General features: G+C 52.7%; 7 protein-coding genes across 8 annotated transcripts; 4 read left to right on the top strand and 3 right to left on the bottom strand.

Moving 5' to 3' along the window:
• Positions 1–820: 820 nt before the first annotated feature.
• TrAFT101_002511 (uncharacterized protein) lies at positions 821–1,335 on the top strand (the record flags this gene model as incomplete). Its single annotated transcript, XM_024907590.2, has 2 exons — positions 821–1,034; positions 1,109–1,335. 2 exons carry the CDS (start codon positions 821–823, stop codon positions 1,333–1,335), a joined length of 441 nt encoding a protein of 146 aa, XP_024763625.1.
• A 2,703-nt stretch (positions 1,336–4,038) lies between these two features.
• On the top strand, positions 4,039–8,117 carry TrAFT101_002510 (uncharacterized protein). The gene is made up of 2 exons (XM_024903415.2): positions 4,039–6,316; positions 6,386–8,117. The coding sequence occupies exons 1-2, from the start codon at positions 5,062–5,064 to the stop codon at positions 7,546–7,548; spliced, it is 2,418 nt and encodes an 805-aa protein (XP_024763622.2). The 5' UTR covers positions 4,039–5,061; the 3' UTR covers positions 7,549–8,117.
• On the bottom strand, positions 8,021–10,204 carry TrAFT101_002509 (uncharacterized protein). Its single transcript, XM_024903414.2, has 3 exons — positions 9,545–10,204; positions 8,438–9,482; positions 8,021–8,369 (listed from the first exon to the last, which is right to left on the bottom strand). Exons 1-3 carry the CDS (start codon positions 10,129–10,131, stop codon positions 8,247–8,249), a joined length of 1,755 nt encoding a protein of 584 aa, XP_024763620.2. The 5' UTR covers positions 10,132–10,204; the 3' UTR covers positions 8,021–8,246.
• Positions 10,205–10,567: 363 nt separating this feature from the next.
• Positions 10,568–12,313, top strand: TrAFT101_002508 (uncharacterized protein). The gene is made up of 2 exons (XM_024901738.2): positions 10,568–12,070; positions 12,133–12,313. Exons 1-2 carry the CDS (start codon positions 10,863–10,865, stop codon positions 12,221–12,223), a joined length of 1,299 nt encoding a protein of 432 aa, XP_024763619.2. The 5' UTR covers positions 10,568–10,862; the 3' UTR covers positions 12,224–12,313.
• A 208-nt stretch (positions 12,314–12,521) lies between these two features.
• Positions 12,522–14,484, bottom strand: TrAFT101_002507 (uncharacterized protein; the record flags this gene model as incomplete). Its single annotated transcript, XM_066126625.1, has 2 exons — positions 12,522–13,511; positions 13,603–14,484. 2 exons carry the CDS (start codon positions 14,482–14,484, stop codon positions 12,522–12,524), a joined length of 1,872 nt encoding a protein of 623 aa, XP_065982729.1.
• Positions 14,485–15,923: 1,439 nt separating this feature from the next.
• Positions 15,924–17,092, top strand: TrAFT101_002506 (uncharacterized protein). Of its 2 annotated transcripts, XM_066126624.1 has the most exons (3): positions 15,924–16,018; positions 16,077–16,289; positions 16,495–17,092. In XM_066126624.1, the coding sequence occupies exons 1-3, from the start codon at positions 15,964–15,966 to the stop codon at positions 16,983–16,985; spliced, it is 759 nt and encodes a 252-aa protein (XP_065982727.1). In that variant the 5' UTR covers positions 15,924–15,963; the 3' UTR covers positions 16,986–17,092. The 2 variants fall into 2 exon arrangements, with proteins under 2 accessions (XP_065982727.1, XP_065982728.1); XM_066126623.1 differs by having other exon boundaries at positions 15,924–16,289.
• Positions 16,775–19,511, bottom strand: GUF1 (Translation factor guf1 mitochondrial). The gene is made up of 5 exons (XM_024902325.2): positions 19,076–19,511; positions 17,914–19,013; positions 17,658–17,840; positions 17,394–17,581; positions 16,775–17,334 (listed from the first exon to the last, which is right to left on the bottom strand). The coding sequence occupies exons 1-5, from the start codon at positions 19,430–19,432 to the stop codon at positions 17,123–17,125; spliced, it is 2,040 nt and encodes a 679-aa protein (XP_024763616.2). The 5' UTR covers positions 19,433–19,511; the 3' UTR covers positions 16,775–17,122.
• Positions 19,512–19,537: the final 26 nt, after the last annotated feature.

Below are 19,537 nucleotides of genomic sequence, written 5' to 3'. Positions count from 1 at the left end.
TGGATAAAACATTTTTGGAGATTTGCAACTTCACCCGTCGCTTAATTATGTAAATCAAAGACGCCAGATGAAGGGTCCGGTGGGGGCATGGTTGTTGGTTTTTTTTCTCCAACTAAAGGAGAATGAGATTAAGGGCATGTCTAAATATGTGCTTATTGCATATACCTATTAGGCACCTAGTAGCTAGATGTCGTGTTGGCAATCTATCACTTATGCTCATTCGTCAGGTCACTAGTATCTCAAGCACATACATGCAGTTGGTATGACCTCAACGTGTGTCTTTGTGCACCGTTGCCCAAGAGCTGGAAAATATTACGTGGAGTTGCTGGATTGGAGCCATTGCTTTCTCATGGATGTCTCGGAGGCAGCTTGTCTCTGCTAAGGTACCTGTATCCCCATACTGGATATGCGGGGGACCCTCGGATCTGCGAGGGGGAACAGCAAATAGTGTACGGACAACTCACTTTCCTCTACCTGAACCGGGCTAGCCGCATCGCACGTCGATGGGGATTCTATAAGCGCAGCAGTCATCAACGTCAACATAACAATGTATAATCCTTGGAAAAGCACACTCATTCTTTGGGTCTGCGGGGTTGCGAGACACGTTGTGCTTCCCCACAGCGTATTTCTTGCCCCTCATCGCAGCCCTGCATATCCGGTTCCGCAGGCGACATCAGCTGGTCGGCTGACTGTCATCTCTCTCTCCTTTGTCGTGCTATCTCTCTCTTTCTCTTCGTCAGCCTGCTCTTCTCTTTGAGCTGAAACTTTTCAAGCTCTTCCTTTGCATTGAAGCAGTTGAAAAGAAAAGAAAAGAAAAAACATGTGGCAGCCAACTTCGCCAACTTCGGAAGAGCCTGCGCCAACTGCTCCTCACGGCCATGCCAGGACATTGTCGATGAAGCAGAAAAACCCGGGTCGCTGGTTTGGCCAGGTCATCAGGCTCAAGAAAGACCGGGTGGACGAATACAAGGCCTGCCATGCCAAGGTCTGGCCCGAGGTTCTCAAGCAGATCAAGGACTGCGGGATAGAAGACTGTAAGCTTACTACACGGGACTCTCTCTTACGCTCTTATACGGGTTTTTTTTTTTGGCTTATTCAATGGGGGCAGATAGCATCTTCTATGACGACAGCCTGGGTTTGCTCTTTGCTACGTTTAGGTATATTGGTTACGACTACGCTGGGGATATGGAGAAGATGGCGGGCAATCCCAAGGTGCGCGAGTGGTGGAAGATGACGGACAGCATGCAGGAGAGCTTGGTTGAGGGAGCTGTGAGCTCGGAGGCCGGGACGCCATCGTGGTGGAAGCCGATGGAGCAGGTGTTTTTCCAGCCATGATGAACAGCTACAATAATGATGAGGGGGGAAGCTGTAGAAAGCAAAGAATGAAATAATCAACGCATGGAAGACATAATATGTATCCAGGTTAGGGTGCTGGAGATTGATTGCTGGGGCAATAGATACGACTTTTGCTAAATGCGGGGCGCTTTTTGCCAATACATAGAGCCAAGAGCTCAGAGAGAGCCGAGCTTTGGGGCATCGAATATGGAACCGTCGCCTATCGACGATGCGGAAAAAATAGAACCAAAAAAAAAAAAAAAAAAAAAAAAAGAAAAGAAAAAAGAAATCTTGCATGCAGACTCTGGAGATTTAGAGGGTGATCAATGGCTGTGCTTGGTTCAACGTGCTAAATTATACATAGCCGTACGAGTTATCTATCAATCAAAGTACTATAAATGGATGCTGTGAACTGGCCGACCGCCATGGAAAAGAACAATGTTTCCACGACCAAAAAAACAAATGTCACACCTTTTGAAAGTAAGCATATACGAACCACGGGGTTATCAAACAGTCGCCCCGTATATAGCCAGAACCAAAACTGTTTCGTGTGAGGCGGCTACAGTATTGGGTATGCGACGAAATAGGGTAAGCCGCCGGGGCTTCTGAGTGCGTGGATACGCATACGCAACCAACCCCCGATGAGCTTTTTTTTTTACCTCTCTTTTTTCCCGTCCTTGGTTGAGATGAGCAAGGGTCAAGGGTTTGAAGCGGCGCAGTCCCTTGTTTTATTCTCTATATGTAGGGGAGCAAATGAGTGGATCTTTCTTGGCGGCGAGTGCTGGTGTGATGAGAGGCAGGGATGCGGGGAGTTTTTCCTTTTTTGCCGGGCTGTTTGGGACAGATTGCCGCTGAGGAGGTTGCAGAGGGTGGATGTGAGTATCACATCATGCCACAATTGTGAAGAATGAATCGAGTTTTGAGATGCTTTTTTTTTTTTGAAGATTACTTTTTGTCCTTTTTAATCTGTCTTGGGGTCGCAAGCAATGCCTTGATATGATGTGAATCGGACACTAGTCGCCGGCTGCAGGGCCCCGCTATTGATGCGTGTCTGAGACATTCGCACATTGTATGTGAATCAATGACCAGCTTCTCATGGGCTACAACGCAGATTAGGCTGGGGCCTGCTGAAGGCCCTGGCGTGAAGGCATCGCGTACCGTGCGAGAAAAGAGTCGAGGATACATCGAGGGGGCTGTTTACAAATCATCAGCCCGTATTCTATTCTTATATGACAGCCTTGAATGTGAGCGTCTGTTTCATCAGTGGCGGTATCAAGGCACGATGACGGGATCAGGCTGTTACAGATCCTGCTGCCAAAATTCCTTGGGGAGGCTCTATCCCACGTAAGAGAAATAAAGGAAGAATACAAGAGAGAGGCATGAGAAACGAAAGCTGTGCTGTAGTATCGGGGCTAATAATAGCTGTGGCACTGGCCTTACCAGCTAGAGGAAACCATGTGGATCGGAATGAGATCCGTGAATGGGATCCAACATATCCAAGACGGAGCGAGGTGGAACGTGCTCGAGAAAGGGCCGACGATGCTACGGCTGGGCACGCTCTCCAGATGCTCAAGGCTCAAGGGACGTGCAAGTGGACAAATAGCGCGTGCTGGGCATCGAACTATTTTGAGTTGTGGCTTGCAGCCGAGCTGGATAGCAGCACTTGATACTTTGTTAGGCACATATAGGCACTTGGGTGGTAATTAAATAGAAGCGATAGCTACTGCTGGAATCCACGTGAGGGCGGATGCATGCAGGTGTGACTGGTGTGCATCGTCTAGCCATTTAAAGAGAAAGGAAAAAAGAACGCAGTAAGCTTTGCCAAGGGCAAATGGGATACGAAGAGATGGCCAGCGCTCGAGTCTGAATGGCGCGGGTTGATGATACGCTGGAGCTTTTAACAGTGTGATTTGGGCGAATGAAAAGGGCTGGGCAAATGTGCTGCGAACGGGCCACCTGCAGGAACAATTGGCGCTAGTGTTTTGCTTTGAGAGTGGCTCTCCAGGGGGTCCAACACGGAGACTAGCTGGCACAGGGGACTTGATGTTGGCACTATGATGTGCTTCTAGCTGCGGTACCGGTACCTGTGCCTGGCCCTGTGGTACTGTGGCTTGGAGGATTAATGCCATCAATCTCTTTTCCTCATTTGTCTTTGTTGCAAGTAAATACTAATGTAAGTATTACTGTAACAATAATAGCTCTTCTACATTCTAAATAGCACTTCATTCATCCAATATATTCCTCCTATTCGTATTATCTGATCTGTCTCAGACACCACTGACGTGCATGTCAACCATGCGTCACTAATACATGCCCGTGCTTTGCGGAAATTGATTGGCCGGATGCTCGATTCAACAGGTTGCGCATGATGCTCTTCAAGCTTCAATTTGCTGGTGGGTTTCCTCTTTCCTTGGATATCCCTGCTGCACCCATATACGGCATTGTGCTGCACCACTCGCCCGTACCGGTACCAGCGCCGCATGCCGCAGCTCGTTACAGCAGCCGGAGCCCAGGGCAGCCCATGGCCCGGCGAAGCGACCTCCCCACAGCCAGGAACAGGACCTGGCTCCAGGCAAGGTGCCCACTAACCACCCCTGTGCCTGTGCCTGTACCTGTACCTGTACATGCAAGGCATGGCTCCCGGCACCGCAAACCGCATGGCTCTCGTCCTTCTCCTCTCTCTCGTCCGCCTCCTCTTCTGCCTCTGCATTGCTGTGATTCTTCGCTGGCCGTCAGAACCATCAGGCTGGGCCGCATCGTCCGACAAACGACAAGCCACAGGCAAGGCAGCGCTGCCGAGAGGCCCGCAGCAGCCAAATCCCTCGAATCCTGGCCGCCTCGCTCGCCAGAAATCCTCTCCTCCATCATCTCATCTCTCATCTCTCCCCCCAGTTTTGTCTTTTTCTCGCTTGCGTTAACCTTCACTCTTTCTTTCTTTCTCCCCCCCATCACCAGCTGCTAGTCGCTGCTGCTGCTAACCTATTCATTTCCCCGCTTTCCTTAATTCAATTTTTTATCATTTTATCTTTTTTCTTTTCTTTTTCATATTTCGTTTCTTGATTTCTCCCTCTTTGCCCTTGTGCCAGATTCAGTTCCAGGTGAATACGCCGTCTCGTTCCTCAAAGGTAGGTTTTGCTCATCGTCCACGTCTACCTGCCTCCCACCTTGCTCTAGGCCTCTACATATCGTCCGATCTATCTTATTTGGAAGACATCTTTCGATTTCATGCGTTTCATGCAAAATCTTTGAAACTGCTCGATGTCTTTCTTCGCATCTTTGTCGACGCTCAGACTGTTCATAGCACACCGGCTCATCGCAAATACGCCTGCTTCTCATCTCTCCCGCCTTTTGAGACTTGTATCAGTAAATAGCTCTGCTCATATCTAACCTCACTTGTCAATAGACTTCACTCGTTCATTTATCTCTCTGAATACGGATCTGCTTGATAAAGCCTGTAGAGCTGATAGCACGACTTCTGGCCCTTTTTTTTCTCTTTCTCAATGCTTTTTATCTCTTTGTTCGTTTCAAACGTTTCAACTTCCATCCAACCAGTTCGCGACAGGTTTCACTTCGATCAGTGCAACCAAGTTGGTTTCAGCTAGTTCCGCTACAGGCAGAAACCTGTTTACACGTCTCAGGCCAGACTGTCGCCCTCGTTGGATGTCGACAGCTACCCAAAGCACTGTTACCCCGGATGGTTTGTAGCTAGACTCGACGACATTCCAAATGAGCCAGGCATATAATGGAGGCAGGGATTGGCCGGCACAATCTCCACCGTCCTCTCAAAGGCCACGGGACCGAGCCCAGGTTGGCTTTCCCTTCAGCAGCGAGTCAAATAGGCGTGAGCAGCGGCTGAGACACAATCCGAATCCGAGTTACGATACACCACCTCAGGATGAGGTATCACCGCCCAACTCGACCAGATCAAGAGCAGCCAACGGCCAGAATGGTAACATGGCACCAACAATCTCACGACCGTCGCCGGCTCCTCAGTGGCCACTGCAGAGCCCTGATGCAGCAGCCCCCCCGGATGCAGATTCATATCGTCCACCGCCCGATCGACCTCGAGTAGCCCCCCAAAGGCCACCACGCCCAAGCCAAGTCCCGTCCTTGGTAGATCAATCTCGTCCACAACAGCCAACTCCCATATTCCGTGTCCCAGGAGAACCTGCCAGCCCATCAGAAGTCGAAAGTCCTGTTTCAGAGACTTCAGAACGTCCAAGGAGAAGCGCAAATCTGGGGCCACCGCCCTCTAGTAGAAGAGGACAGTCTTCCTTTTACTCTGCAACCTCTTTTGTTTCTCCGATTCCTGAAGAACATTCGGCCTATACATCTCACAATTCTTACGCTTCGAGCGCAGCTATGCCCGATGCATGGAGAGCTGAATCTGCGGGTACTAGCCCGGGGTTTCATGGAGGAGGATTCTACGAAGAATCGTTAACGGAGAGAAGCAGAAATTCCGGGTCAGAAGACTATAGCGATGAGAGTGGGTTAGTATCCGGCCAAGACGAATATGCGCTCCAGACACTCTCTAGTCCACACTCTAGGGGAAAGAAGCCGGCTTCTCCCAATCCGTTTAATGACGGAACAGGCCTCATCGACGAATTCACTACCGACTCTACTTCCAACACCTTCTCAAATAAGCAGGCTCCAGCGGCCGCTCCCGGCGTGGTAAATCACATCGCAGCGGTTCGTCTGAGCCAGTCCGGCACGATGAGCCCCGCAGATTTACGCAGAGCCGCAGGATCCCCCCCGCCAACCAGTCGCCTTTCTGCCATTCGACGCCCACCGAGGCTGGATATGGACGCCGTGCGAGAGGCTGAGTCGAGAGGAAGTCTTACCAGTTTGCCAGATCTGATCCGACGAGCTACCCGTCTCGCTTCGATGATTGACAAGGGCAAACGGCCATCAAGTCGCCTCGACGAACTCGACTTCTTTAACGAAAAGGCGAGCAGTGGCAGTGGAGTGAAGCGCTCTTTTGGTATGTCATGAGCCTTATGGTAAAGAGTTAATATTGGATTGCCGCTAACCGTTGATGGATGGAAACTAGACGATCGTTATCAATCGGGCCTCTCGGATATGCTGGCCGCTTTCCCTCCCCCGGTGCAAACTCCTGTACACACTCACCGACCCACGAATGCCTGGCCTTCGGTGCCGGGAGGAACCTACACCGGCCGTGAGAAATTCATGATGACCCCCGACGACCAGGAGGTGCCAGCCAATTCCAACGCCAAACCCAAAGCTCGCAGGTGCTGCGGTTTGCCCGTGTGGGCGTTCATCCTGATCATCTTCCTAATGCTCTGTATCATTGCGACTGCTATTGTTATACCCTTGGAGTATTTTGTATTCAAGAACTTGGGCAATAGCGCCAACAAATCAACGACAGTCAACCTGCAATCTTGCGCAAAGTCTCTGCCGTGCTTGAATGGCGGCAGTGGTGTCGTTATTAATGGTACGTGCTCGTGCATCTGCACCAACGGGTTCACGGGAGCCAACTGTGGCACGAACGGTTCATCGGGCTGCACGACAACAAACTTGATTCCCACGGACGGCTCTGCCCACATCAACAACGTCACACTCGGTATGGCTATACCACGCATCATTGCTGATTCGGGCAAGAACTTTTCTATTCCCCTCTTGGGGACAGAAATCCTGGCCAGGTTTAACACGGGAAACCTTTCTTGCATCGCACAGAACGCTCTTGTTACGTTTGATGGCCAGTCGACGAGGACAGGCGTAGCCAATGCGCAAGTTCAGAGTACTTCTGATAATGCTCAAGACGCAACTGCCAAGGACTCTGGGCCAACGCCCGACCTTACATCCCGAGACTTGAGAGCTGTTGAGGGCCAAGTGCCATCACGAGTTCGAAGAAGCAGCCCCTCATCCTCGAGCTCTTCTTCTTCACCCGAACAGACTTCCATGTTCACTGTGACGCAACAAGTCCTCGACTTTGCTCGCACAGCTGTGCTGTACGTGCTCCAAGAAGATAGTATCGAGGCTGCCAACACAGCGCAGACTCAGCTCCAACAGTTTTTTACCCAGGCTTCTCAAGCAATTACAAAGTACGGCTCCGTGGTGACAGTCCAACAGGCATCTAGCATCTCAATCGGAGGGGACAGAACGGTTGACCTAGTGGATGCCACGGTCGACATTGGCCAAGGGCCTGTGGGAGGCAAGAAAACGTCAAAACGTGGCCAACTTTTCGGCTTCTGAAGAGATGATACTCAATCAGCTCTCAGCACAACACCACATTCAGCCAACTCTTTGATTCATGCACATAAAGAAGGTCGAAGACTATATGGCTGCAGATGAGGGGTGGCGCCACCCCCCTTTGTACAAACCTGGGATACCACATTTAATATACTAGTTGAAACTGGAAGAGGGAGGAGGGTATTTGCGACAATGAGACGAGACGTAAGAGGTATAAAAAAAGGGCGATACGGTTGGGAAATCTTGTATAAGCATGTCATGGACTCTCTTTTTCTTTTCTGAGACTTTTTCTCTTCTTCTTTTTTTTTCTTTTCCTTTCTTTCTCATATTTCCTTTTTTTTTTTCATGTGCATTTACAAATGCGAGAAAGGTGGAAGAGGAGATTAGCGCAGGCGTTTTCATCAGAGGCAGAGTAGATTAACTGATATCAAATATCACTGCAGTTCGTCGTTGAGCTGCTAAGAGTATTTCGGATGGAAAGTAGTCAAGCGAGCAATCAATGATTATGTGTGTAGCTAGTGGTGAAATGTACATAGATGTCTAATTCTGAAAAAGGGATACCATACCATACCATATGACACACCAAGTCCTTGCATGTTGCATGTTTAAAATCATTTTTTTCTGCTCCTCTTTATTATCTCTTTTATATCTCCTTTTTTTTTTTTTTTTTTTGTTTCTTAATATCTTTCTTGGTTGGGTTTTTACATTCTAAAGACACCAAACTTGGTGTCTCCGGCCTTGACCTCGTTGCGGCCACCCATGGCGGCTCTCAGTCCGAGGCCAAGGTAGTGGCGAGTGTGCTGGGGAGGGATGATACCGTCGTCCTATCAAATTACCACGGTTAGTTCATGTTCAGCACAGGTATATAGGTATATAGGTATTCACGACTTACCCAAAGACGCGCTGAAGAGTAGGTAGCCTCGCTCTCGCGCTCAATGCGATCCTTGAGCTCAGGATCGACTGACTTGCCAACCGTCTCCATGACGGCAGCCAATTGCTCACCACCCATGACACCAACACGAGCATTGGGCCACATCCACAGGAAGCGAGGCGAATAAGCACGGCCACACATGCCGTAGTTGCCAGCGCCGTAGCTGCCGCCGACGACGACGGTGAACTTGGGCACATCGGCGCAGGCGACGGCGGTGACGAGCTTGGCGCCGTGCTTGGCGATGCCGTCGCGCTCAGAGGCGGAGCCGACCATGAAGCCGGAGATGTTCTGCAGGAAGACGAGGGGAATGCCGCGCTGGGCACAGAGCTCGATGAAGTGGGCGCCCTTGACGGAGGACGAGGCGAAGAGGATGCCGTCGTTGGCGACGATGCCGACCTTTTGGCCGTAGATGGAGGCGAAGCCCGTGACGAGGGTGGTGCCAAAGTCGCGCTTGAACTCGGCAAACTCTGAGCCGTCGACGATGCGGGCGATGATCTCGCGCACGGGCATGGGCTTGCGCAGGTTGGTGGTGGCGATGCCGAGCAGCTCGTTGGGGTCGTAGAGCGGCTCGGCAAAGGTCTCTGCGGGGGGGATGGTGGCGGCGGCCTGCTTGGGCCAGTTGAGGTTGGCGATGCTGCGGCGGGCGAGGGTGATTGCGTGGGCGTCGTCGACGGCGAGGTAGTCGGTGACGCCCGAGACGGACGAGTGCATCTTGCCGCCGCCGAGGTCCTCGTGGCTGACGACCTCGCCGGTGGCGGCCTTGACGAGGGGCGGGCCGGCCAGGAAGATGTGGCCCTGCTCCTGGACGATGATGCTCTCGTCGCTCATGGCGGGCACGTAGGCGCCGCCGGCGGTGCAGGGGCCCATGACGACGGCGATCTGGGGGATGCCCTGGGAGGACATGCGCGCCTGGTTGTAGAAGATGCGGCCGAAGTGGTTCTGGTCTGGGAAGACGTCGGCCTGGTGGGGGAGGTTGGCGCCGCCGCTGTCGACGAGGTAGATGCAGCTGATGATGCTCATGTTAGTCTTGTATTGTACATGATGATGAATTGAGATGAGAAAACTCACGGCAGCTTGTTCTCCTGCGCCACGGCCTGGGCGCGCAGGTGCTTCTTGACGGTGATGGGGTAGTACGTGCCGCCCTTGACGGTGCTGTCGTTGGCGACAATGACGCAGGTGACGCCCTCGACGACGCCCACGCCCGTGATGATGCCGCCGGCGGGCACCTCCGCCTCCGGGTACAGCTCGTAGCCGGCCATTGGCGACAGCTCGAGAAAGGTGGTGCCCGGATCAATCAGCGCGGCGACGCGGTCGCGCGGCAGCATCTTGTTGCGCGCAATGTGCTTGTCGCGGGCCTTTTGCGAGCCGCCCTGCTGGATGGTCTTTGTGAGGCTCTGCAGCCGGGCGGTGATGTCGGCCATCTGGGCCTCATTGTCCTTGAACTCTGGCGACGAAGGGTCGACGTTTGTGGGCAGGCGGGAGATTGCGCCGGCCTGGTGCGGAGGGGTGAGGGTCGCTGCTGAGCGGCGGGCGAGCCGCGATGCTGGTGACGACGACGACGGTGTTGAGCATGTTCTTGTTGATGATATTGAGGGGCGAAGCTGGAGCTGGCGGGACAGGCGCAGGGCCTGGCGAGACGGCCGTGAGAGAGACATGGTGAGGAAGGGCCCAATTGGTGGTTTGTGTGAGAAGCTGCAGCACAAAAAATGAAAAAGAAAAATGAAAAAAATGAAAATGAAGTAAAAAAAAACAGAAAATATCAACACCACGCACAAAATAAATGGCGATGCTCTGTTCCCTCAGCTCAGCCGAGCAGCCTCGAGGCTCAAAGTACGTCAGTTTGCCCTGTTCGGCTGTTCACAGCACAGCTCGCCCGGGCCGCCACAAGCCGCGCTGAGCCGAGCAAAAGCTGGGGAGCGACGGCTCTAAAGCCTGTAGTGGCCGAAGTGCCCGACAGGCCGTTTGGCCCAGCGGTTGGTGGGAGTTGGCTGCAAGCAGGGGGGAGGCACCTCGGCTTAGTGCAGCTATTTTTTTTCCCCCATTGCAAGACGGGCTCTGGGGAACGGCACAAAGCAGTTTAGTTGGGGTTTTTCTAATCCTGAATTTCTCTTTTTCTGTCGATTTCTGACCTGTCACGCTTTTTCTTCTCCTTTTTCTTTCTATTCTCAATTTACATCTTCAGATCTTTGTCTTTTTTTTTCTTTATTTCTCCCATTGACCATTGCATCTCTTGTTCCCCTCATTGTGCCTCTCCCCCACTGTTGTATAAGCATAGATCTTAGATCGATCTACACCAGTGACGTACATTGCAGCGTCGCAACACCATCTATACCTTACCTTGCCCTCATATCATCTTATCCACATCACCAGCACAGCACCGCCCACCATGTCCAGCCTCAGGACCTTTTCCAGACTCGCCCGCCCCGCGCGGTCATCACCATCAGCTTCGCTCCTCCGACCATCACTCCTCTCATCCTCCATCTGCAGCCAGAAGCGCCTGCACTCCCAGAAACATCCCAAGGGCTTCGCTCCGCCCTCGCACGAAGAGCTCGACGAGCTGCGCGAACGCGTCCACGACTTCACCCGCCGCGAGATCCCCGAAGAGCTCGCCGCGCGCACCGACAAGACAAATGCCTTCCCGGCTGAGATGTGGGCGAAGCTCGGCGAGGCTGGCTTCCTCGGCGTGACGGCGGACGAGGACTACGGCGGTCTTGGAATGGGCTACCAGGCGCACTGCATTGTGCTCGAGGAGATCTCGCGCGCTTCTGGATCGATTGGCCTGAGCTACGCCGCGCACTCGCAGCTGTGCGTCAACCAGATCTCGCTGAATGGCAATGCCGAGCAAAAGGCCAAGTATCTGCCGGGCCTCATCGCCGGCACCAGTGTCGGTGCCCTGGCCATGTCCGAGTCTGGCTCTGGCTCTGATGTCGTCAGCATGAGGACCACGGCCAAGCCCGTTGACGGCGGCTACGTCCTCAACGGCTCCAAGATGTGGATCACCAACGGACCCGACGCCAACGTCATTGTCGTCTATGCCAAGACGGAGCCCGAGAAGGGATCCAAGGGCATCACCGCCTTCCTGGTCGATACCACGGCCGAGGGCTTCTCGTGCGCGCGCAAGCTCGACAAGATGGGCATGCGCGGCTCCAACACGGGCGAGCTCATGTTTGAGAACGTCTTCGTGCCCACCGAGAACATCCTCGGCAAGCTCAACGGCGGTGTCCGCGTGCTGATGGAGGGTCTCGATCTGGAGCGCCTGGTTCTCAGCGCCGGGCCCCTGGGTCTCATGCAGGCTGCTCTGGATGTTGCCCTGCCCTACAGCCACCAGCGCAAGCAGTTTGGCCAGCCAATTGCCCACAACCAGCTGGTCCAGGGCCGTCTGGCCGACATGTACACCAAGCTGCAGGCCTCGCGCGCCTATACTTACAACACTGCTCGCCAGGTTGACGAGCAGGGCGTGATTCGCACCGAGGACTGCGCTGGAGCTATTCTGTACGCGGCTGAGAGGGCGACGGAGGTTGCGCTCGACTCTATCCAGCTGTTGGGTGGTATGGGCTACATGGAGGAGATGCCCGCTTCTCGATTGCTAAGAGAGTAAGTTTCCTTTTGACGTTTACTGTGATAAATTGATTTGATCTAACTTTTGTGTGTTATAGTGCCAAGCTGTATGAGATTGGAGCCGGTACTTCAGAGATTAGAAGGATGGTTATTGGACGGGCGTTCAACAAGCAGTATGCCAATGCTTGATTTGGATTTGCATCTGGACATAGTTAATAGATATGTATAACCAAACTAGAAATTGAAAAAAAGTGGAAACTTGTTTGAATCTTGCCAGGGTGATTTTGAATACATGAATATCTAACACCTTGGTTCTGTTACTCAGTACCTTCACTTGCCTATTAGCTGAGGTTGCTTGTATGTAAAATGATTGTGAAGAATATATCATTTTATTATATGTTATTATAGTTTAAGTACGGGTATCATTTAGTGATTAAATAAACATGCTGCTTAGTAAATGTATAACAAATAAGTGAAGTCGACCCTTTTACTCCAATCCAAGGGGCACCTGTCGAAGTCGAGACGGCTCTTTCGCATCAAACATGGCCCTCCACGCCCTTTCATCAACGTCAAACTTCTGCGCCACCTCAAACGCATTGCACTTCTCGTCCCACGGCCCGCAGTCCTCCTCGCACACCGTCCCCGTCTCAGGCATAACGCCCGTGAATAGATACTTGGAGACAATCTTCCATGTGCACTTGCTCGGCGCGCTGCCCCAGGCCGTGTGGCCCAGGCTCTTCTGCGTCACGACGACGGACCCGACGTGGCTCCTGGCCGCCAGCTTGGCGACCCTGAGCGGCGTCACGGGATCGAGCAGCGTGCTGAGGAACAGCAGCGGCGCGGCTGGGCGGTCCGTCTCGAGCTTGACGCTGTGCGCGGGCGATTGAAAGGGCCCGCGGAACTCCCAGCTGGGGCGGAGCTGCCAGGCCGAGCACGAGAAGCGGATCGCCGCCCAGAGATAGCCGAGGAGCTTCGACTGCTTGTGCTGGTCAGAGACGGTCTCCTGCCACCAGGCGACTTGGCGGCTGCTGATGTCCTGGCCGTCGGTGCAGAGAACGGCCATGACCTGCTCCTCCTTGACTGCCGGCGTGGTCGAGACGTTTTGCGCGCCGCGACGAGCATCTTCGATCTTTGGGATCTCTGCATCGGTCCATTTGAACAGCCGCGTCGGGTTGCCCTTCATCCCTTCGTAGAGCGCCAGCGCGAGGGGTCGGAAATGCTGAAGAGGGCTGTACAGGGCGTTGGCGACGATGCGGCGGACGTCCTCCCCTCTGAGAGCCATCAGTCCGCCTGAGGGCGACTTTGTGGCCGCGGGATAGTCGTCGAGGTGGGCGACCCATTTGTAGAAGCGCTGCTGAGCCGCTTTCCAGTCATTGTCTGTCTTGTAAAAGGGGCAGAGGCGGGCGCCGGCGGCGTAGCAGGTCTTCCAGAACTCTTCGAGCAGTTTGTCTGTGTCCTGGGTGTTGGAGACCCAGCCCTACATGCTATTGGTTAGAGACAGCGGTTTTCGTTTCTTGGGTAAGTGAAGTTGCAGAAGCGATAAAAACGATGGTGGACTTTTGACTTACAGAACCGGTGGCGTAGTCTCTGGGATCCATGACGCCGTCGAGAACCATGCGTCCGACTCGCCCGGGGAACATGGACGCAAAGTAGTTGCCCAGGATGCTGCCGTACGACCATCCGATGTACTGGATCCGCGCGACTGTCGGGTCCTTGTCCTCGGGCTTCTTCTGTGGAGGCTTCTGCCGTTTGGCTGCCTCACGCTTCCTCAGCTCGTCAATCTTGTCGACAATCTCCACCATGTCGCGGGCCACGCTCGGGGTGTTGACAAACTTCAGTGCCTCCTCGTCGGGGCCCCTCATGCTGTCCTCTTGCTGGCAGCGCGAATAGTGGAATCTCCAGAGCCCAAGACCGTAGCTGATGACTGGCCCAGAGCTCAGCGGGCCCCTGGCGTGGTTTTCCAGAGTCCAAGCCATGCGGGTGAGCTCGTTTGAGCGGAAGCAGTTTACCGTTGGGGTTGTCCTGCCGATGCCCCGCGGATCGAACGAGACGACCTCGTAGTGGCGGGTGTCGGGGATGTCGACGAGCAGCTTTTGGACGTTGGCGCCTCTTTCGACGAGATAGCTGACGCCGGAGAGTCCTGGGCCTCCTGGGTTGATGATGACGGTGCCGCCAAAGGTGGCGTCATTGTCTGGGACGGCGGCAGGCAGCTTTACCATGGCGATGTGTGTGAGGCGGTTGTCGCTGGCGTTGCGCCAGTCAAGGGGGACGGAGAGACGAGCACACTTGAGGCCGTTGTAGCAGTCGTGGTACTCGAGCTCACGGCTTGGGATGATGGAGGCCCAATCGGGTTCTTGGATTGGGCTTGTTGAGTTTGAGGTGGGTGCGGTTGCAGCTGTGACTGCAACTGCGAGAAGGGCAGCTTGGATGATTGGAAGGAAAGACATCATGTGTTGCTGGGTGGTTTCTCGGTTTCCTATTCTGCTGACTTACACGGACTGGGCCAAGTAGATGCGGCTCCGTAGGGTTGAAGCAGTGTAAGCAGTATAACCAGTAGAGGAGATGGAAGAAACAGATGAGGTTTCATAAGGGGCAATAGTCCAGGCTAGGCAAGTGATTATATACGAGAGTGGAAATTGTTGAGCCGAGAATAATGGGTAACGAGCATTGTGAAAGATGCCAGCTATCTATTCAACAAATGTGGAGGCAGAACCTCTTATATGTATATGCTCTATGTGATCCACGCAAGTATATCGGACTAGTATTTCCTTGTTCAACATATAACTCCCAATCCCTCACATGGACGCGTAACGATTTCCCACCAGGACCCGTTTATGGCGCCTCATCCATTTTAGTTGGGATCTGGCCGCTGAATAGACTTGGTACATGTTTAATAATGGTTAAAAGGTTGGTGGCTCGATAAGTGATGATGGAGAAAGCGGTGGGATACTGAGGAAGTGGATGAGTGACGTAGAAAGCTGGTTCATATGCAAATGCTGCCCCTTTTTAAAGCTCAATCATCAAGAAGGATTGCTGTACTTTATTTTACCAAATGGGAAGAGATATGTTGAAATGGCAGCATTCACGTGTACAAGGTACGAATTATTGCGAGCCCTAAAGTTCAAGCGACCTCTTGGGGTTCCTGATATAACTCTAAATACAGCAGTAGAAGACTGCAGGTCACCCTGTCAATGGTTGACTGTAAGCGTCTGTTTGAAAGGCCATCCTTCGGCCGTATACATACTAATATGGCTTATACAATCAGCAGCACAGTTCAGAACCCTAATAATCCTTAAAGGCAACATGCCTCGTCACATCTCTTGTATATCATTTGGAGCATAACAGACAGTCAGACCAAGCTACCAAAATAGCAGAAAAGAACTCCCGTACGATGGCTGTAAAATGGACATATCCGAGATTTTCTAAACAACAACCCTCTATCAGCTCATTAGCATTGACCCTGAAGTTGAGAAAATCTCAAAAGGATCGACTTAGAAGACTATTGCAGTATGCGGGTGCTGCCGCTAAAGCCCGTCATCAAAGTGGACTGGTCTGTAGGCTGTACGTACCGGGTACGAGGAGGCACATTGAAGACGCAACAGCACGGAATTTCACAGGTACCTGCCTGGTACAATTTATTTCCCGTGAGCGACATCAACAAACGACATCAAATTGCTTCACGGGGGATGAAGACAATCTTTTGCTGCTCGGGTCCAAAAGCAACGGCAAACCGCGTAACGGATAAAAATAGATTAGTAGATGCCGCACTAGGCAAACTAAATCTTGATTACCTGATCGGCATCAAACTCTATATCCACCGCTCACTCACTCACTCACTCACTTGCAACTGACTGACTCACTTTCACTTACATCCATCCATCCATCCATCTCAACACCACAGCCTTTTCCAGCACTCGCCAAAACCAGCCATGCCTCCCACAATCGTCCTCATCCGCCACGCCCAGGCCCTCCACAACGAAGCCAATAAGTACCCCGTTTGATGTAAAATAAAACAATCATCCTCATACGCACATTTTCCCACAGGACCATTCCATCCCCGACCCTCGCCTCACCGACCTCGGCATCCAGCAATGCGCCCAGCTCCGCCACAACCTCGCCCAGCGCTTCTCGTCGTTTGACGGCAAAATTGCCATTGTCGCGAGTCCCATGCTGAGGACGCTGCAGACGGCGAGCTTGGCGGCCGATTGGCTGGTTGAGCGAGGAATCAAGATTGAGGCGGATGCTGATTGGCAGGGTACGTTTGACTTACACCATCTTTCCAATGACACACACACAGCCTTCTTCAAAGACATCATTTTTGTACTGTCTCTTACTTGTGTATCATGTTATCCTTTTTTTTTTCTTTTTTTTTTTTTTTTTTTTTTGCATTTACAACCCACATACATACTCTCGCACTCTTCAAAACTCCTCGTCATCTCACCAAACAAAAAACAAACTAGAAAACTCCAACCACCCCTGCGACACCGGCTCTCCCGCCTCTCTCCTCGCCCTCCTCAAGGACAACCACACCAAATTCCAATTCGCCTCGCCCGCGTTCGACTTCTCTGCCATCCACCCCCTGTGGCCGGATAAGACTTCATCCCCCGCGGCCCGCAGCCTCTTTGGCTACACCCGCTCCGCCATCCTCGGCCGAGCTCGGCGCGCGCTCGACAAGCTCCGCCAGCGGCCGGAGGACCTGATCTTTGTGTTTACGCACTCTGCGTTTCTGAGGACGGCCGTGACGAGCTGGTGGTATTTCAATGCGGATTATCGGATCTTCGAGTTTGACGACGAGGGGACGGATGGGGGGTTGGTGCCTTTGAAGATGGATCAGTCGACGCTGGAGGGAGGGATGGGGTGGTCGTGGGCGAAGAGGGTTGAGGTGGGCTGCGAGCTTCCAGATGATGCGGAGGAGGAAAATGGAAGTCGTGGTGAGAAGGAGGTGAACTGATGGATGGATAGAGCTGTATGAATAGAGATGGATGGCATTGATAGATTTGTATTCTACACGATAGGCGGTTGATTGAATATTGATTCATAGAGTATATACATACGTATATATATACACATGACATAAAAACGCTACCTTTATTTTGACAAGAAGCTCTGAAACGCCGACTGGTCAATAATCACATTGCCCACCGCTCTAAGCCTCTTTCTTCCCTCCTTTTGCTTCTCCAATAGCTTCCTCCGTCTAGTGATGTCACTGGCATGCAGCTTCGCCAGCACGTCTTTTCGGAACGGCTTGATAGTTTCTCTGGCAATCACCTTGTTGCCCACAATAGCTTGAATGACGACCTCTTTTCGAGAAAGGTTAGCAGGCAACGAGTTACACGATTCATAGCATGAAATAACTAACCAAACATTTGGCGATCGACGTGTTCTTTGAACTTGGTGACCCACTGCCGGCCCAGGCGTTCTACCTGCGTCGAATGCACCACTCGGCAGATGGCATCCACGGGTTGTCTGTTGACAAGCAGCTGCAGCTTCACAAGCTTGCTTTGGCGCCACCCGGCGTCTTCGTAGTCGAGAGTCGCATAGCCCTTTCTATAGCCCACAGATTAGTATACTGGGATTCGAATAGCATGCAGCGGTGGTATGTTATGGGCTAGATAGAACTTACGACACGCCTTTGAGCTTTCCGAATAAATCGTCGACGAGCTGCGAAGCGGGAATGTCATACGTCAAGATGACTTGATCTGTATGGAAAAACTCCAAACTCTGCTGCTCACCGCGGTTGCCTTCGCAAAGCTCAATGACTCGGCCGAGGTATTCCTCAGGAACCGTAATTGTCGCCTTGACAAAGCTATCAACCACGAACCAAAGTTAGTCAAGTATCTTTTAAATGTATTTTGTGCCATTGCCTTCTTTATACTCACGGCTCGTATAGTGTTGCAGACCTAATTTTATGATCACTCATGTCGGGGAATAAAGCCGGGTTCTGCACAATCTCCTCTGTCTCGTCGGCGTACACAATCTTGGTGGGCACAGTAGGCTCGGTGATGATGATGTTACGGCCGTGCTCCTGTCTTAGACGGTCCTGAAAGACGGAGCAGTGAAGACTGCCCAGGAATCCAAGACGCCATCCCGATCCGAGAGCTTCGGAAAAGTCCTTTTGCAGCGTCACGCTGCGATCGTTGAGTACGAGTTGATTGATACTATCAGCAAGACGGTGGTAGTCGCTCTGGTCGGTAGGAAAAGCGGCAACGAACACCATGGGCTTCGGTTCTTCGAAACCCGGGCACGGCTCAACCGTCTCCTCCTCGCCAACCGTGGTGAAGGTATCTCCCAGCTTGGCATCCTGAATCCTCTTCATACCCGGGTTAAAGTATACGTATCCGACTTGGCCCGCACGAAGGACCGACTGTGGTGTTGCGTTGGGGTACTGAATACCAACCTGGCCGACTGTATACTTCATGCCTGTACCCAACGATATAACATTATCGCCAGCCTTGATGGATCCATCGAAAAGTCTCACAAGGAGAACCACACCCTTGAAAGTGTCGTACCAGGAATCAACCAGGAGCATCTTAAGCGGCTTGCTTTCATCGCCAATAGGGTGAGGGATCCCCTCCACCACAGCCGGCAAAAGATTACCAACACCCTTGCCCGTCTTCGCGCTCACCATAATCGCCTTCTTGGGGTCCAATTCGAAGCTCGTTTCCATCTGATCCAAAACACGGGGCACATCCGCCGACGGCATATCAATCTTGTTAATGACGGGCACCAGCGCCAGGTCCTGCGCAAATGCGAGGTGAAAGTTGGACACCGTCTGCGCCTGGATTCCTTGGCTGGCGTCGATCAGCAGCAAGGCGCCGCCGCAGCTGGCATATGAACGGGTTACTTCGGCGCGGAAATCAACATGGCCGGGTGTATCGACGAGATGCAGCAGGTAGTCGAGGCCGTTGTGCTTGTAGATCATGGTGCATGTCTGGGCCTTGACCGTGATGCCACGCTCGCGCTCGACGTCGAGTTTGTCCTGCAAAGAGTCCACCGTTTCAGTTCTCACGCTGCCGGAAGAATAGTACACCAATAGCTTACGAGAATCTGCTTGTTCGCATCGCTCGCCGAGATCGTCCCCGTGAGCTCCAGCAGCCGATCGCTCAGCGTGCTCTTGCCATGATCAATGTGCGCGACGATGCAAAAGTTTCTATATCGCTCAATCGGAATCGCCGCAATCCGCGCCTCAAGCTGTGCAGGAGTCAGTTTAGCCTGTGAGGCAAGCCCGCGATATCGACTCGAGGAGCAGCAAGGGACCGGCAGCCGCCTATTGAAGATGCTGCTGCTGCTGTTACAGCTGCTGCCATTAAAGCTGCTCGTCCAGCCGAGCGCCTGGCTCCGCGGCGGCGTCAGCCATTGTCGAGTCCAGGCTCGTCCAGCTCTCCCAGCCAGGCTCATCTGGGAATCGACAGCGCTTGCATCGAGCAACGACTGTGCGATGTCGCTGTGGTTTGGCGCAAAGCTGCAGAGGTTGAGGGTTGGAGCGTCTCTAAGCTGTGGAGG

This window comes from Trichoderma asperellum, chromosome 2 (genome assembly GCF_020647865.1).
Source record: "Trichoderma asperellum chromosome 2, complete sequence".
Lineage (NCBI taxonomy): Eukaryota > Fungi > Ascomycota > Sordariomycetes > Hypocreales > Hypocreaceae > Trichoderma > Trichoderma asperellum.
The sequence above is the reverse complement of the archived record's forward strand: the minus strand, read 5'-3'. Positions and strand labels throughout refer to the sequence as shown.

Bases quoted from the DNA above. Each gene is read 5' to 3' on its own strand.
- GUF1 (XM_024902325.2), bottom strand. From the start codon at position 19,432: ATGAGCCTGGCTGGGAGAGCTGGACGAGCCTGGACTCGACAATGGCTG. The intron at 19,014-19,075 runs GTAAGCTATTGG...GACTCTTTGCAG, and splicing joins ATGCGAACAAGCAGATTCTC to GACAAACTCGACGTCGAGCG. The intron at 17,582-17,657 runs GTAAGTTCTATC...TGTGGGCTATAG, and splicing joins GGAAAGCTCAAAGGCGTGTC to AAAGGGCTATGCGACTCTCG.
- TrAFT101_002509 (XM_024903414.2), bottom strand. From the start codon at position 10,131: ATGTCTCTCTCACGGCCGTCTCGCCAGGCCCTGCGCCTGTCCCGCCAG. The intron at 9,483-9,544 runs GTGAGTTTTCTC...GAGCATCATCAG, and splicing joins GCGCAGGAGAACAAGCTGCC to CTGCATCTACCTCGTCGACA. The intron at 8,370-8,437 runs GTAAGTCGTGAA...GTAATTTGATAG, and splicing joins ACTCTTCAGCGCGTCTTTGG to GACGACGGTATCATCCCTCC.
- TrAFT101_002506 (XM_066126624.1), top strand. From the start codon at position 15,964: ATGCCTCCCACAATCGTCCTCATCCGCCACGCCCAGGCCCTCCACAAC. The intron at 16,019-16,076 runs ATAAGTACCCCG...ACATTTTCCCAC, and splicing joins GGCCCTCCACAACGAAGCCA to AGGACCATTCCATCCCCGAC. The intron at 16,290-16,494 runs GTACGTTTGACT...AAAACAAACTAG, and splicing joins GGCGGATGCTGATTGGCAGG to AAAACTCCAACCACCCCTGC.
- TrAFT101_002508 (XM_024901738.2), top strand. From the start codon at position 10,863: ATGTCCAGCCTCAGGACCTTTTCCAGACTCGCCCGCCCCGCGCGGTCA. The intron at 12,071-12,132 runs GTAAGTTTCCTT...TGTGTGTTATAG, and splicing joins GCTTCTCGATTGCTAAGAGA to TGCCAAGCTGTATGAGATTG.
- TrAFT101_002510 (XM_024903415.2), top strand. From the start codon at position 5,062: ATGAGCCAGGCATATAATGGAGGCAGGGATTGGCCGGCACAATCTCCA. The intron at 6,317-6,385 runs GTATGTCATGAG...GATGGAAACTAG, and splicing joins TGGAGTGAAGCGCTCTTTTG to ACGATCGTTATCAATCGGGC.